Raw genomic sequence first — 14,053 nt, 5'->3', positions numbered from 1 at the left:
TCGGGTGCCCGGGTCGCCTGGACCCCAGGGAGTCTCGTGCTCTTCTGAAGGCTGTGGCTCAGCCCGGAGCTCACTGGTGCCCCTTCAGCCCTCAGGTCGGTTTGGCTCGGCCTTGGCCGTGCTGGACTTCAACAAGGACGGCGTGCCGGACCTGGCCGTGGGCGCGCCATCGGTGGGCTCCGAGAAGCTTGCCTACACGGTAAGGCTGCCGCTGCGGGGGGAGACGGGGCGTCGGGGAGGGGCAGGCCGGGGCCGGGTGGAGCCCCCGTGAACAGCAGCAGCCGGGTGTGCCGGGCCGACATTTGTGGGGAGATGATCTCGGGCCCCCCACTTGGGGTCCTTGACGTGACCTTGGGTTGCCTGGCAGTGCCTAGTTCCTGCCTCCCTGGCCTCCATTTGGCCTCCTGCGTTTCCTGGTGACCCCAGAAGTTGTACTCTTCCCCCTCCCCTCCCGGCTCCTGAAGGGGAGTGAGGGGGGGGTTCCAGGACCTCGGGAGCCCATCATCGCAGCAGAGCGGTGACCTCCCTTGTCCCTGTTTCCTGCAGCACAGGCTCTGGTCTCTGTGACGAGACGAGAGGCAGGGCACCAGCTTCAGCACCCTGTGTGACCCCAAAAGTCAGAGGCCCTTCATCACTCTCTGCCTGCCACACACTCGCCTTCGTGCCTGTGTCCTCACTCTGCGCTCCTAGACTGTGAGCCGGCTGTCGCCTCTGGGCCACAGGTCCCCTCCCTCGAGGACACGGCTCAGAGGATCCCTCCCCCTGGAAGGTCTTCTCGCCCTTTTCCTTTAGGAGCAACACGGCACCCGCTGTCACCAGCCTCTGGTCTAGGCCACACTTGCCTGTCCCACACTGCAGCCTCCACCCTTACTCCAGTACCTTCCACGCCGTGGTGTCACTGTCCATGGGCCGCTTTTTGGGAGGACAGAGTGTGTCTTACTTACCGTGGTCTTCCCCGCCCTTGGCTCTTGGCGGAACGTAGATGCTTCCCGAGTGAGGACACAGGCCAGCAAGTTACAAGACAGGAGCTGGTTTGGGGCAGAGCCTGATGGTGCACATGCATCTGCCGTGGACACTGGCCACATGGCGTGTTTCGAGGAATCGTGGGCCGGGTCAGGAAGGCCTCGTGCAGGGAGGCAGGCGGTTGTCCAGCTGGCACACTGAGCAAGTGCCCACGGGGGGCAAGGACAGGAGTGACCGTTTCAGCATTGGGGACTTCAATGCTGATGCGAGTGGCAGCTGCAAAAAACACCTCAGCCCAGCAGTGCACACACAGGACCGGTGTCTGTCTGTTGCTGAGCCCTGGCTGTGGGGACTCGGGGGATTTAGGTCTTCATCACCCTGTCTCTTCTGCTGCGACCTGAGTTTCCCGGGTCACCAGCCCTACCTGTGACCGCCCCATGGCTTGCCTTCCCCTAGGGTGCGGTGTACGTCTACTTCGGTTCCAGACGAGGAGGAATGTCTTCCGGCCCTAACGTCACCATCTCCTGCCAGGTACGGGGACCCCCTCGCGGCCAGGCCTGCGGGCCAGACTTTGCCGCCTCCGGCCGTCTGCCTCTGAGCGGGACGTGCTCTCCGGCTTCCCCTGCAGGACACGTACTGTAACTTGGGCTGGACGCTCGTGGCCGCAGACCTGAACGGAGACGGCGAGCCCGATCTGGTCATGGGCTCCCCTTTCGCGCCGGGCGGAGGGAAACAGAAGGGCATGGTGGCTGCGTTTTATTCCGACCCCAGCTGGAGCCACAAAGGTCGTGCTTGAGTGGCGGGGAGGGAGGGCCGAGACCTGTCTGCGCTCGTGCCTGGGCCTTCTGACTTTCCCTCCCTCCACTCTCATTCCGTCTGAATTTTCTGATCGTGCTTCCTCTTGCAGCTAAGATCCCGGAGCACGGACCTTTATCATCCAGGCGATAGAGTCCCTGGATAGACAAAAAGGGGCCCAACGTCCAGGGCCAGATGCAGAGGGGCCAGCAGGTTGTTGGCGGAGGCTTTCCGCAGAAGGCATCCCGGTGATGCCCCGACCTGCGGCGGGGAGGGGCTGGGGGGCCCCCAGACGCGGGCCCCAGGCACCTACTTCTCCTATCAAGTGTGGGCTCCATGTCGGACACTGGGGCCCCCTGGGAGCAGCTGGGGGTACACGGGAGCTCTGGCAGACTCTGCCCGCCCAGCCACGGAAGGTAAAAGGCGCCGGTTGTCTCTGTAGAAGAGCTGGGCGTGGAGGCGGCCAACTGGACGGTGCGGGGCGAGGCGGACTTCTCCTGGCTCGGCTACGCGCTCCACGGGCTCCGCGTGAGCAACAGAAGCGTGCTGCTGGTGGGGAGCCCGACCTGGAGGAACACCCAAGGGTGAGCGCTCCTGGGGGGGCCCGGGGGCGTGAGGGGCAGGTGGCTGCTGCTGCGGGAGCCTGCGGGGGGTGCGCAGAGGGGCCGAGTCCCGTGTCCACCCCCCCCACCCCCCGGCGAGGAGCAGCTATGGCTGTGCAGCAAGAGCTTCTCCTTAGAAGCTGAAACGTGAGCGAGGGAGGAGGGAGGAGGAGGGTCGCCTGGGCTCCCGTGACCTGCTGGCAGAAGCCACAGGAACGCCTCTTCTCCCGGTTTGAACCAGGGATCCGAGGTCGACGCCGGTGGCGTTGATCTTGGAGACCTCTCTCCTCCCTGTGCCCGTCCTTGGTGTCTTTGTTCTTAAGAGGACACCAGTCCCATTGGATTAGGGCCCCACCCCAGGGACCCAGCGTAACAATTGCCTCTTTGAAAACCCGCTCTCCAGATCCGTGCATTCTGAGGTGTGGGGTTAGGATCCAACACATGGGCTCTGGCGGAACAGACCGAGCGCGTGGCTGCGGGTCTCCCTGTGGCCGCTCTCAGGGCAGTGAGCCTCGCGTGGGGGGTCTTCGTACTGGGATCCCGGACAGCCAGCGCTGCGGCCCCGAGGACCACAGGGCCGGGGCCGGGCAGGGGCAGGGAAGCTCGTCTTTGCTGGGGCCGGAATACGTGGCCAGCTCCCCCCGCCGCCCGGGTGTGCTTCATTCCAGCCTGGCCCCCCAGTCCCGCGCTCGCGACGAGAAGCAGAGCCTCGGACGGGTGTACGGCTTTCTGCCCCCAAACTGCCAAAGCTCGTTTACCATTTCCGGAGACAAGGTACGGCCGCCGCTCCCCCCGCAGCAGCCAGGGCACCCCGCCGTCTCTGGGCCGCACAGTGTTGACTGACGGCCCTTCACAGGCAATGGAGAAGCTGGGGGCCTCCCTGTCCAGTGGCCACGTGCTGGTGAACGGGACCCGGAAACAGGTGCTGCTGGTGGGAGCCCCGACTCGAGGTAGGTCCCGCACCGCGAGACTTGGCTGCGTTCCAGTCCGGTGGCTCCCTGACCCTGTCCTATGGGGAGAACGTTGTGACATCTGGAGCCAGACAGACCTGATTGCGGGTATTTCCTTTTCTCATAACCTGTGGGTTATGAGAACCTCCTGGGGGAGGTTACTTAACCTCCTGGAACATTAGTATCATCATCTGCAAATGCGGATTGTAATCCACCTCAAAGAGTTGTTGAAAATCCCTTCTGACAGTCAAATCTCCTGTCCCGCTGAGCTTAGGAGGAGAGGGAGGCTCAGAAAATCCTGAAGTCAGTTCTAGGACTAGGTCTTCCAAGGACATATGTTAACAAGCCATTATCTTATTTACTTTATGGGAAGGAGTTTTAAGAAGCCAACAAAAACTCACTCCCTTCGGACCCCTGGGTGGCTCAGCTGGTTAAGCATCTGCCTTTGGGCTCCAGTCATGATCCTGGGGTCCTGGGATCGGGTCCTGAATCGGGGAGCCTCCCTCTCCCTCTGCTCATGCTCAGTTGCTCGCTCTCAGTAAGTAAAATCTTAAAAACAAAACAAAACCTACTCCCTTGAAGATGATCAAAGTGAATCATGCTTATTGTAGAAATTTGTGAAAATACAGACCTAACTAGAAATCGCCCGTTCTCCAAATATTTAAAAACTTAAGCCCATTCTATATATATGTGTGTGTATGTTTTCATACGTAATCTTTACGTGAGACTTGAGCGTGTCCTCATGGTACGGATTCTACAGTGTGGTTTTCAATCCCGATCGCATTTGCTCCCATGTGCACTTGTCAACTTTTACCACCATCCTGTTGCTGAAATTCAGGCTGCTCCTGAATAAGGGCTCTCTCTCGAACATGGATGCACGGAAAACTCTGCCTCCTGAAGAGTTTTTAAAACAGCCTCCTGGAGGAAGAACTGGGCTGAAGGGGCTACCAGGAAGGCTCTTCTTACATATTGTCAAGTTACTTTTCAGGAAGATGTTTGTGTCACACAACATTAGAATAATAAGCAGACTGGGTTGGGTACAGGAATGGCTACATTTTTTTCTCTTCTTTCTATCATCTTAACGAGGCTCCACACCCAGCGTGGGGCTTGAACTCAGGACCCTGGAGATCTAGGGGTGCGTGCTCTGGGGACGGCGCCAGCCAGCCACCCCAGAATGACGAGATCTTCTCACTGCGTGATTAAGGACACAGCATTGCATCCCCGGAGACTTGCTGACTTAGCCTTGGAGTAGCTGGGGTTTCTGGCCCTTTCACAGAGACTAGCTGGTGATTTCCAAACTCTGGCAACACCTGTCAGTGGTTTTATTTGTTTCACTTCTCTTTCCACTGCAGTGCTTGCAGACTCTGTTTTAATGTTTTTCCCGTCTTAGTATTTTCCGGTTTCAGAATACTATATAAAATATAAAAAGATTAATTTAGAGATCTGTACTATATACAAATTAGTCATATTTATTTTTATTTGAGAGAGAGAGAGAAAGGGAGGGACAAGCAGGCTCCCCACTGAGCACAGAGCCAAGTGTGGGGCTCGACCCCGGGACCCTGAGATTTCGACCTGAGAGGAAACCAAGAGTTGGCAGCTTGTCCGGCTAAGCCCCCCCAATGCCCCCACAGATCAACTGTTTTGAGACCATTCTCATGCACCTGCGATAGTAAGAAATCATACAGAGATCCATGTCCCATTTTATCCAGTTTTTTCCCCAGGTAATACTCGCAAACCACAGTATGTCACAACCAGGCTGTTGACACTGATACAGTCCACCACTCGAATCTTATTCAGATTTTCCTATTTCACTTGCATTTTGCTTAGATTTCACCCGCATAATTTGTGAGTCCTGGTACAAAACAAAAATGCAGAGTGGTCTGCTGGGAAAAAAAAAGTTTCTTCCCCTCAGGCAGTTCTGAGCTTCCCATAGACAAGCACCCTGAAGCTTTCACATCCAAGGTGGTTGCCTTTTTAAGATTTTGAGAGAGCGAGTGAGCGAGAGCAGCAGGGAGCACAAGTAGGGAGGAGAGGGAGCAGACTCCTCACTGAGCAGGGAGCCCGATGCGAGGCTCCAACCCAGGACCCTGGCACTGTGACCAGAGCAGAAGGCAGACGCTTTACTGACTGAGCCACCCAGGGCCCCTCTGTTGCAAGATTAATCAGATTTTCACGTTGGTGACTAGAGTGTGTTAAGCCAAGTATGGGGCCTGGTGTGACTGTTCTGCACAGGTTGAATTTGTGTCCCAACAACGTGGCTCCCTTTGGGCACAGCACCTGTTCTCAAACCTGAAATCAGGCAGTTCCATCCTCATTTTCAATCCGTGTGGATTTTCTCATGGTACCTGCATTTTATTATAATCCCCAAATCCCAGTTTTGCGAAGGTAGGAGGTCCCTGAAAGGATAGTATGGACCTAGTGTTAGAACTGAGACGCTTGTGCGGGTCAGAGCTGTCAGATGGGGGAGCCCTGAGCGCGGCTCTTGCTTGGGCCTCCGTGCCCCAGCCAGCAGGACCTTCCCGCTACAAATGCCCGCCCTGTGCGGTTCTGCGCCGTCGGGTCACCGGAGTGTGGAAGGCTGACGCAAGGCTGGGACTGTCTTCTCTGCATTCCTGGGAGGGCAGCAGACAGTGTGCCCTGTTTATTTCAGACGACGTGTCCAAAATGGCATTCCTGACCATGACCTTGCACCAAGGCGGAAGCGCTCGGATGTACGAGCTGACCCCCGACACCCAGCCTTCTCTGCTCAGCACCTTCAGCGGGGACCGCCGCTTCTCTCGATTTGGCGGAGTTCTGCACTTCAGTGACCTGGACGGTGATGGCTTAGGTGGGAAAGGCCTCTGGCTCAGAATCGAATCCCTTTGCTCAACAGACCAGTCCCCCAACTGGATCGTGTAGCCTCTGCCCTCATCTCGGACAGCTCAGTGGCCTGACGGCCTTTACAGCTGTTCTGAGTCCGGCAGGACCAGAGCCGAGTGAGCTGGACTTCTTGAAGGCGGTAACACGAGAGCCGCCCACATCCGCTGTCTCGGATGGAGGATAAACTAGGAAAGGCCGCCTCGGCTGGGCGGGGGGAGCGCAGGGCAGAGCCCGTGAAGGACGCACTAATCCGACTTGTGGGAGGCCGGCCAGGACTCCGCAGGGGCAGAGGAAAGGACGACGGCGCGGGGACATCCTTCCTTCTGGTCTCTCTCGCTTGCAGATGAAGTCCTCATGGCAGCCCCCCTGAGGATAACCGATGTCACCTCGGGACTGATGGGCGGGGAAGACGGCCGCGTTTATGTGTATAATGGCAAAGACATCACCTTTGGTGACATGACAGGCAAATGCAAATCGTGGACGGCTCCGTGTCCTGAAGAAAAGGTGAGGTGTTCGTGCCGTGCTGGGAAAGGCGGGGGCCCACGATGCCTTGTCATGTCCACTGCGGATCCCGGAGTTTTGACCGGGACTGTTTGCGGTCAGGACACAATCACTGCTTCTGTAGGCCAAGGGGCCCTGCTTCGTGCAGATCCGCAGCACTCGTCCCTGTGGCTCAAGTCTAGCTGACATGGTGGCCCACTGGTTCTGGTCGCACCCTGCCACCACTGGGTGGGAGCCCACAGCAGAGGAAAACAGGGCCGGGCCACTGCACTCTCTTTAAAACGCACACTCTGATTTCTGTTTCACTGCCTTTTTAAGAAGATTTTATGTGAGAGAATACAGAGAGAGAGAGCAGGGGCAGAGGGAGAAGCAGACTCCCCACTGCGCAGCCTGATGTGGGGCTCGATCCCAGGACCCTGGGATCATGAGCTGAACTGAAGGCAGATGCTTAACTGCTGAGCCACCCAGGTGCCCGTTTCACTGCTTTTATTCCTTTTCTCAAGTGGGTTTCCTTAAGTTCCCTGAGCATAAAACACTATTTAAAAAAAAAAAAACTAGTTGCAAAATTAAAATTTATTGTAAAATTGTAGAAAATATGGTACAAAATTTCATTTTAAAAATTCAAAAATCATCTACCTAGAATTGCACTCTGCAGAAATAATTAACCTTTCGATGTGCATCCTTCTGGTCTATCTTCCTGACCTCGATGGCTAGCGCTTACTGTGCGTTTACTCTGCCTGGCACCGTGCTGAGCACGGCACAGCTCTCCCTCCCTCCCCGGCCACCTCTCTGACCCACATCACAGCTGGTAAGTCGGCACTACGCCCGAGGACGACACCGCAGGTCCGAGGTCGCAGTGCTCAGAAATGAAAGGACAGGGACCCGCCCCCGAAGTGCGCTCGTCGCCATTACCTGTGGGGGTCTATTTTATTAACTGAGCTGCTGTACGTAATTTTGCTACGTGCTTCTCTCTCACCTGGCTTGTTTACGCTCGCTCCTACATTCTCCTACAGCGCCTTTCCCGGCTGCCTCCGGTTTTATCTGCGGATAAGCCAGCGTTTATGTGAACAGCAGTAGCTGTTACTAGTCCGAGTCCATTTCACTCCAGTGTATGAACAAGATACAAAGGGAATTATACTGTGAGCGAATTTATAAGTGAATCATAAATCAGGATATATGTGACTGCATCTACTTTGTGCTAAGTTCTGTAGGGTGACTTTCTGGTGTCTGAGGGCAGCACCCGGGCCGGGCTCGTCCCGAGTGCACAAGTGCGCGTGTGGGGAGTCCGTCAAACCCACACAGCCAGTGACCAGTCCCCTTCTCCCCTTTTCCTTTCAGGCCCAATACGTACTGGTTTCTCCTGAGGTAAGTACTTCCTGTAGGAATGAAGGAAAACCACGGAAGTGCTCTTTCTCTTAATTTAAACTGATAAAATCCGGTGTTTTTTCCTATTACAGGCAAGTTCAAGGTTCGGGAGCTCTGTGGTCACCGTGAGGTCTAAAGACAAGGTGAGTGTGAAGACGGCGCTCCTGAAGTTTCTGTGCTAAGCGGGGGTGGGATGGTCTCATTTCGTCGTTCAGCTTTGTCTGAAACAAACACACACACACACACACACACACACACACACACACACACCCCACCCCCTCCACACACCGTCCCATCGCTTTCCGGTTTCATCCCTGAGGGCAGGACCTAGCGAATTCCAGCCTGTGGGCCGCCTGGACTTTTGTATAGCTCGTGAACTAAAAAGGATTCATTTAGATGGTTGGGAAAAAAAGGATATTTCATGACACATGAAATTTATATGAAGTTTAAATTTCAGTGTCCGTAGTCTCCTTGGGCCACGGCCACGCACGTCGGTGGCGGCTGCTGTCCCGCGAAGCCTCATGTTCGAATACTGACTTGGGCCTTCAGGGGAGCGTGGGCAATCCCTTGCCACGTCAGCCGACCACTGTTAGTGTTTCCTTCCAGACTGCTGAGTCCCCGTAGGCCTCTCGGGGCACACAGTGCGCATGGGCCCTCTCCCACTGGTCATGCTTCACGATCGTGCCCCCCCCCCCCCCGGGGCAGACACAGGTGGGGCCAGCTGCTTGCCGGCTGCAGGGGACTGTCCCGACGCACTGTCTTGTTGCGTTCACTTTTCCCAGATATTTACTCCGTTATTTCTCCATTATTTCCAATTTATTTACTATCGTGAGCATTCTTGCACAGCTCTATTTTTATATAACTGTGCAAATATCCCTGCTGCTATTTTTGGAAGATCGCTAAGCAGAGGGCCTGCACGCTTTGATTGTAATGGACACAGCAGTGAAAGGGTTTATCTTCCACTCTGCAGCTAGACCACTGAACCCAGCCATTCGGTTACGTTAGAATCGGACTCGCACAGAACCCTGCAGGCTCTGAGACCAAGCCCCACCTTTGAGAAGCACACGGTCCACATGCACGGGAAAGAGAGGAAAATGCCCATCAGGGCGGGACTAAGGGCTAAAGAGGAGAGCAGACAGGACCAGCTGGGGCACAGCTGGCCCCGTTCTGGCGCTGGGGGACACTGCCCTCTGGTGGCCCACAGTTCAAGTGGCCCTTGCCTGACTCCATTTCTAGGCAAGACTGAACAAAATGTAGGGTTACCCAGAACAAAAGATGGCTTACTAAATTTATGGGAGCATTCTCAAAAGGTCTGGTGACAGATTACATCGTAAGCTTGGCTTACACTTAAAATTCATTTTCCCAAAAGTTAGATATTCTCAAGAACCCGTGAATTATACATGACTTCCAGAAGCTGTGAGGGGAGCTGTAGATTGTAAGGAGCTGGCAGTCGATTCTTTGCTGTTTAACAGTGCAAGTTCGCCTTTGTCAGAAGAGTTCACCGAGGTGGACACTCCAGTTAGTTCGCCCAGCTCCCTGGGACTGCGGCGTGAAGCCCCGAGTCCAGGTCCGCTGCGGAGCGGACATGGACAGTCCGAGGCAGAGGAGCGCGGCCGCTCCCTGACCTCCCGCAGTGGGCCAGTTCGCGCCGGGCTGGGGTAGGGACTCAGCCTACACCTGAGCCGCCTCTGTCCCCACCTCTGAACCCTCCTGGCACTTACCCCACGCCCCCATCTCTGTGCCACTGGAGCACAGCAGGTGCCTGGACTCGGGCAGGGACTTCACGGGCGTGATGAACAATACTGTCTCGTGTCCTCTACAGAACCAAGTGGTCGTCGCTGCTGGGAGGAGCTCTTTGGGAGCCCGACTCTCCGGGGCCCTGCACGTCTACAGCCTCGGCCTCGAGTAAAGACCTCGCCGCCTCTTCCTCCTCTGCGTCCCCTCTCTGGGCTGAGTCCTCGCCAGGGTGAGCGTTCTGGTGGACAAAGGGGCACCTCCAGGGGAGCCGAGTGGATCCTGCTAGAAGTGGGGCTCCTGAGTGGAGACAGGCCTAGGTGGGACGACGACACCGTGGACGACGACAGACGCTCTGCTGCCTCGTGTCCCTTCCCAGGTTTCCTCCCTTGCTTCCCGTGTACGGAAACTTACTCCCAGCTTCTGGCCTGGCCTCAGCCCTGCGGTCTGACCGCTGCCCTCTCCACACAATACCCACGTGCTGTTGATGCCTAGAGAGGCTTCTCTGTACTTAGTTAGCTCTTAGGAAAATCTGTCCCAGTTTCTCCTACAACGTCCTTTAAAGTTGGTGACTCATTCCAATCAGAGTGGAACAGAAAGCCCAGCGCACAGGGCAGAGCGGGCAGAGCAGCAGGCCGGCGAGCAGCAGCGGGTGCGGGAGAGCCTCGCTGCTGCAGTCCCCTGCTGGAAGCGAGTGGGTCCTTAGGAGAACTGCGGCGTGTCCGGGGTTCCACGCAGTAAACGACTAATACAAAACGAAAACCTCCCGCTAGTGCCCTCACCTGCTTTTGTAGAAGCGGCTGTTCTTAACAGCTGAACCCAGTGACTCCACTGGTTCTGTGTCCTCCCAAGAGAAGCCCTCGTCGCACTGGGCTGGCACAAGCCGTGCCCATAAAACTCGCCCCGCAGAGCTCCGGGTGGAGGCCGCCGCGCGAGAGCGAGCAGAGAGAGGCATGTCTTGGCTTCCCCGGTTCCGGGGCTGACTGGTGACTGGTGGAGCGTACGTCGGCCAGGCCTGCAGGTGGGGACACTGGGGGGAAGGCATCTGCCACAGGCTCTGGCTTCACTACATACGTGAAGGCGTTCTTAGGGATCCTGTAGCCGTCACGGAGGAACCATTCTTCCTCCTGGCACTAACAGTAGAGAAAAGTAACTGATGACCAGATCCCTTTTTAACTTCCCTAGAGGCAGCGCTGAGACTGGTTCAAAGACAGGAATCCAGCTGAGGAGTCCAAGTAGAAATCAAGGCAACGCTGTGAGTTAACACTGAGCATAAGGGCAGGGACGAGGGGGACCAACGGGTGTATACCAGAGCGCACCTCGGGACGACGGCGGGGACTGTCGTCCTTCCTGCGCACAGGTGCTAGCCGCTGCGTCCCTACGAACAGCACAAGGCGCAGAGAAACCATTTGGTTTCATTTGGGGGACAATGAGCGGTAGCTCAACTCGTGTGAAATAACTATGTTTAGTTGAAGTTTAGTTGAAGTTTACTTTTAGGGGCCAGAATTCCTTAACTAGTTTCACTTATACGTTGGGAAGTCTGTGAGTGCTGGCCTCTTCCTCAGAAGTCTGTTCTCTCACCGCCGAGGCTGGAGCAGGGGCTGCTGCCTCAGCTGAGGGAGGGGCCGGTGCTGACGCACGGCCGTCACCTACCCACGGACGGACACTTCTCTCAGTGTCTAAACACACCAGACCGAACCAGGTTCTCACACAGGATCTTATCCAGGATACTTAACCTGCGTAATCCTGTACTCAAAAGTGCGAAGTGGTATTCCTACTCCTGAAGGTCAACCCGGATGGCAGAGACGTACACGCCGGCCTGTAGAGTCTGTGCGTTATCCCCATGGGTGGGTCACGCTTTCACTCTAAGTATTAACTATAGTTCTAAACACAGACTCTGAAATGGTTAACAACAAACAGAAATACCTTGTAGGGTTGCAGTCTCATTAACACAACTCTGCACTTAATTCCATGATCTTTATTTCAAAGATATCAAAACATATGTACGTATTTGCAATTTTTCTATTACAAAACTTGCTTTAAGATCAAAATGGTTTCATGCCTTTGAAACAGAGAAACCTATAGGAATTTGGAGTAAGTCTGGCAATGAGCTCAGATCTCTGATACCCTGTCCACGTACTATCCCTCAGACCACCTCCATAGGTATTACTAAAATAGGGAAAGTAAATCCTGAGATTAAAGTGTATTAAATATTATAGCTCCAAAAATAAAGCTATGTACAACTCCTGGAATAACGAGACCAACAGCTTTTTATTTAGTGGTTATTTCTCACAGTCTGTGCTACCGTCTGCCACATTTCCTTAGAGGCCTTCCAGAAACAGTCTAGTAAGAATCTCATGCCTTGACCTGGTTAAACAGGGGCTGAGACTGCTTGCTCAGTCACATAACGAAACACTTGTGCTCAATCATTTTTAAGTCAGTTTAAAATCGCTTAACTTCTTAGGTAAGAAGCATCCTGCTATCCACAAAGCAGAGCGAGTGACATTTTGAAATCCTCCTTGATCTAACCACCTTCAAGAACTTTATAAACCACCCATCACTTCCCTGCATCAGACTTAAGAGGTAGTTACGTTTCCCTTTGATAGAGGAAACAGGACTCCTGAAAAAAATATTTTACTCAAGTCTACAAACTAAGTCACACCAAAAGGAAAAAGGTCAAAATTCTATTTCTGTGCCTGACTGGAGTCCAGCCCCTTGGGCTTGCAGTTTTTCCCGTCACAGTGAAGTCCTATTTCTAACCTATGTCCAGTGATTCCCGAAGATCAAGAACAGCAGCAGTGCTCTGAGGTATGGCAGAGTGTCCCATGAAGTTAGAAGACTATCAAAGATACTTTGTTTTGAAAGTCATCGCACACATCTATGATGCTAGAGAGAGCCTCACTCCAACACCCACACCTCAAAGTGAAGCGTGCCCCTGACCCACGGGGAGGTGCCATGTGGGCCACTCCACGCTGAGACCAACCCCGCCTGGGTCATCGTAATACCAGCTTCTAGTGGCTGCTTCTAACCACACAGGGGAGCAGGGAAACTACTTAACAACTCTGTTTTCGCTCAGATCAGCGACTGGAACAGCATTTTATTCTCTTCACCAAACCACTTGGTGAATGGACTCCCAAACTTCCTCCTGTGCCACCCTATTACGGCATCAGGTAACCCCGACACTGTCCGCGCAGGGGCTTTACTACTATTATGTTTGTAGTAGCAGAGCAGCTCTGGCCACGCCTCTGGTTTTGAGAAGCCCCCCGTCAAGCTCTGAGGTGTAGGCCCACAGATTAACTGGGCTCCAGACGCTTTCTTTTTTGGGGGTGGGAGTGGCTGAGGGGACACCTCCATCTACTCAGGCATCTACTCGACTCCCTCAAGACCTAAAAAAGCAGTAACAAAATGGAACCAGTTTCAACATTGCTTCCAAAGGTTTCCACTATAGCTTAGCAGAGAAAAACTGTTTCAGGAGTCAAGAGAATAAAATACTGATTTAATATCAGCTTAAATGGATTCTAGTTAATCATTTCCTTTTTATTTGCCTTATATAAAAAAGGCAAGAAAATAGAGTATGTTAAAGATTGGTTTAAAGCACAAACCTTCAGAGTTTGTTCTAAGGTTAGTACGTATTTTTTCCTGCCTTTCCAGTCACCTGAGAGTCAGGAAGCTCCCAGAAACATGATCCCCTTAGTAAGAACTACCGCTACCCGAGCTCGTCAAGTTTTCAGACTTTGCTTGGCCCGAGACACATGTAAATCAGAAAATCTACACAACAGTCTCTTCGCACATCACATCTATAAAAACAGCATTTTAAGGTTGTGGGAAATAGAATTTTGGCCTTTTACAGAGCCTATCCTTTGCGTCTTTCCTCGATTTTGAAAATGCAGAAGTTCTAGCATTACGGAGTGTCATGGTATCTTTATCATCAGGCATTGTAATTTTAGTGATTTTTCCCAAGTCTCTGACTCTATGAAAGAAAATAATAAAAGAGTACCAGAAGCTTCCCGTGACTACCGCGAAAAGTAACCCAGTCTCTCGAGGGCGGATGTGTCTAACGGTTTGTCAGGACACTCTTGCCTGAGCCAAGCCCGTCCGGCCGGAAGCTGTGCTTCATTTCCATCCTCCTGTCCGCCTGCAGGGACTTCTTGGGTAAAGAGGCCACCTAAACAAAGCAGAACAAGGACTCGTTTTAGTCTGTGTCGGTGTTAAAAGAAACGCCACAAGTAAAAGGAGAGGTAACTAGCAGACGGGAGCCTACACGCCCCTGCCAGTAGCCTAAGT

General features: G+C 54.0%; 2 protein-coding genes across 7 annotated transcripts in view; one reads left to right on the top strand and one right to left on the bottom strand.

Annotated features, from left to right (window-relative positions):
- The window catches only part of GPLD1 (glycosylphosphatidylinositol specific phospholipase D1), a 56,587-nt gene extending 44,566 nt beyond the window's left edge, over positions 1-12,021 (top strand). For 2 of the 4 annotated variants that reach the window (XM_032341239.1, XM_032341240.1), the window contains 11 exons: positions 89-199; positions 1,420-1,494; positions 1,592-1,748; positions 2,201-2,342; positions 3,029-3,134; positions 3,217-3,310; positions 5,961-6,137; positions 6,513-6,673; positions 8,009-8,035; positions 8,128-8,178; positions 9,858-12,021. In XM_032341239.1, coding sequence (XP_032197130.1) covers positions 89-199; positions 1,420-1,494; positions 1,592-1,748; positions 2,201-2,342; positions 3,029-3,134; positions 3,217-3,310; positions 5,961-6,137; positions 6,513-6,673; positions 8,009-8,035; positions 8,128-8,178; positions 9,858-9,944 — 1,188 coding nt within the window. In that variant the 3' untranslated portion in view covers positions 9,945-12,021. Of the gene's footprint in view, positions 1-88; positions 200-1,419; positions 1,495-1,591; positions 1,749-2,200; positions 2,343-3,028; positions 3,135-3,216; positions 3,324-3,354; positions 3,554-5,960; positions 6,138-6,512; positions 6,674-8,008; positions 8,036-8,127; positions 8,179-9,857 lie in introns of those variants that run through there. The other 2 variants (XR_004285254.1, XM_032341241.1) reach the window with 2 other exon arrangements.
- A 1,223-nt stretch (positions 12,022-13,244) lies between these two features.
- MRS2 (magnesium transporter MRS2) overlaps positions 13,245-14,053 on the bottom strand; it is a 37,995-nt gene continuing 37,186 nt past the window's right edge. For all 3 annotated transcript variants that reach the window (XM_032341243.1, XM_032341244.1, XM_032341245.1), the window contains exon 11: positions 13,245-13,934. In XM_032341243.1, the coding sequence (XP_032197134.1) occupies positions 13,824-13,934 (111 nt within the window). In that variant the 3' untranslated portion in view covers positions 13,245-13,823. The remainder of the gene's footprint in view (positions 13,935-14,053) is intronic.

Source organism: Mustela erminea, chromosome 4 (genome assembly GCF_009829155.1).
Source record: "Mustela erminea isolate mMusErm1 chromosome 4, mMusErm1.Pri, whole genome shotgun sequence".
Classification (NCBI taxonomy): domain Eukaryota; kingdom Metazoa; phylum Chordata; class Mammalia; order Carnivora; family Mustelidae; genus Mustela; species Mustela erminea.
Note: the sequence above shows the minus strand (reverse complement) of the source record. Positions and strands in the feature narration are given on the sequence as shown.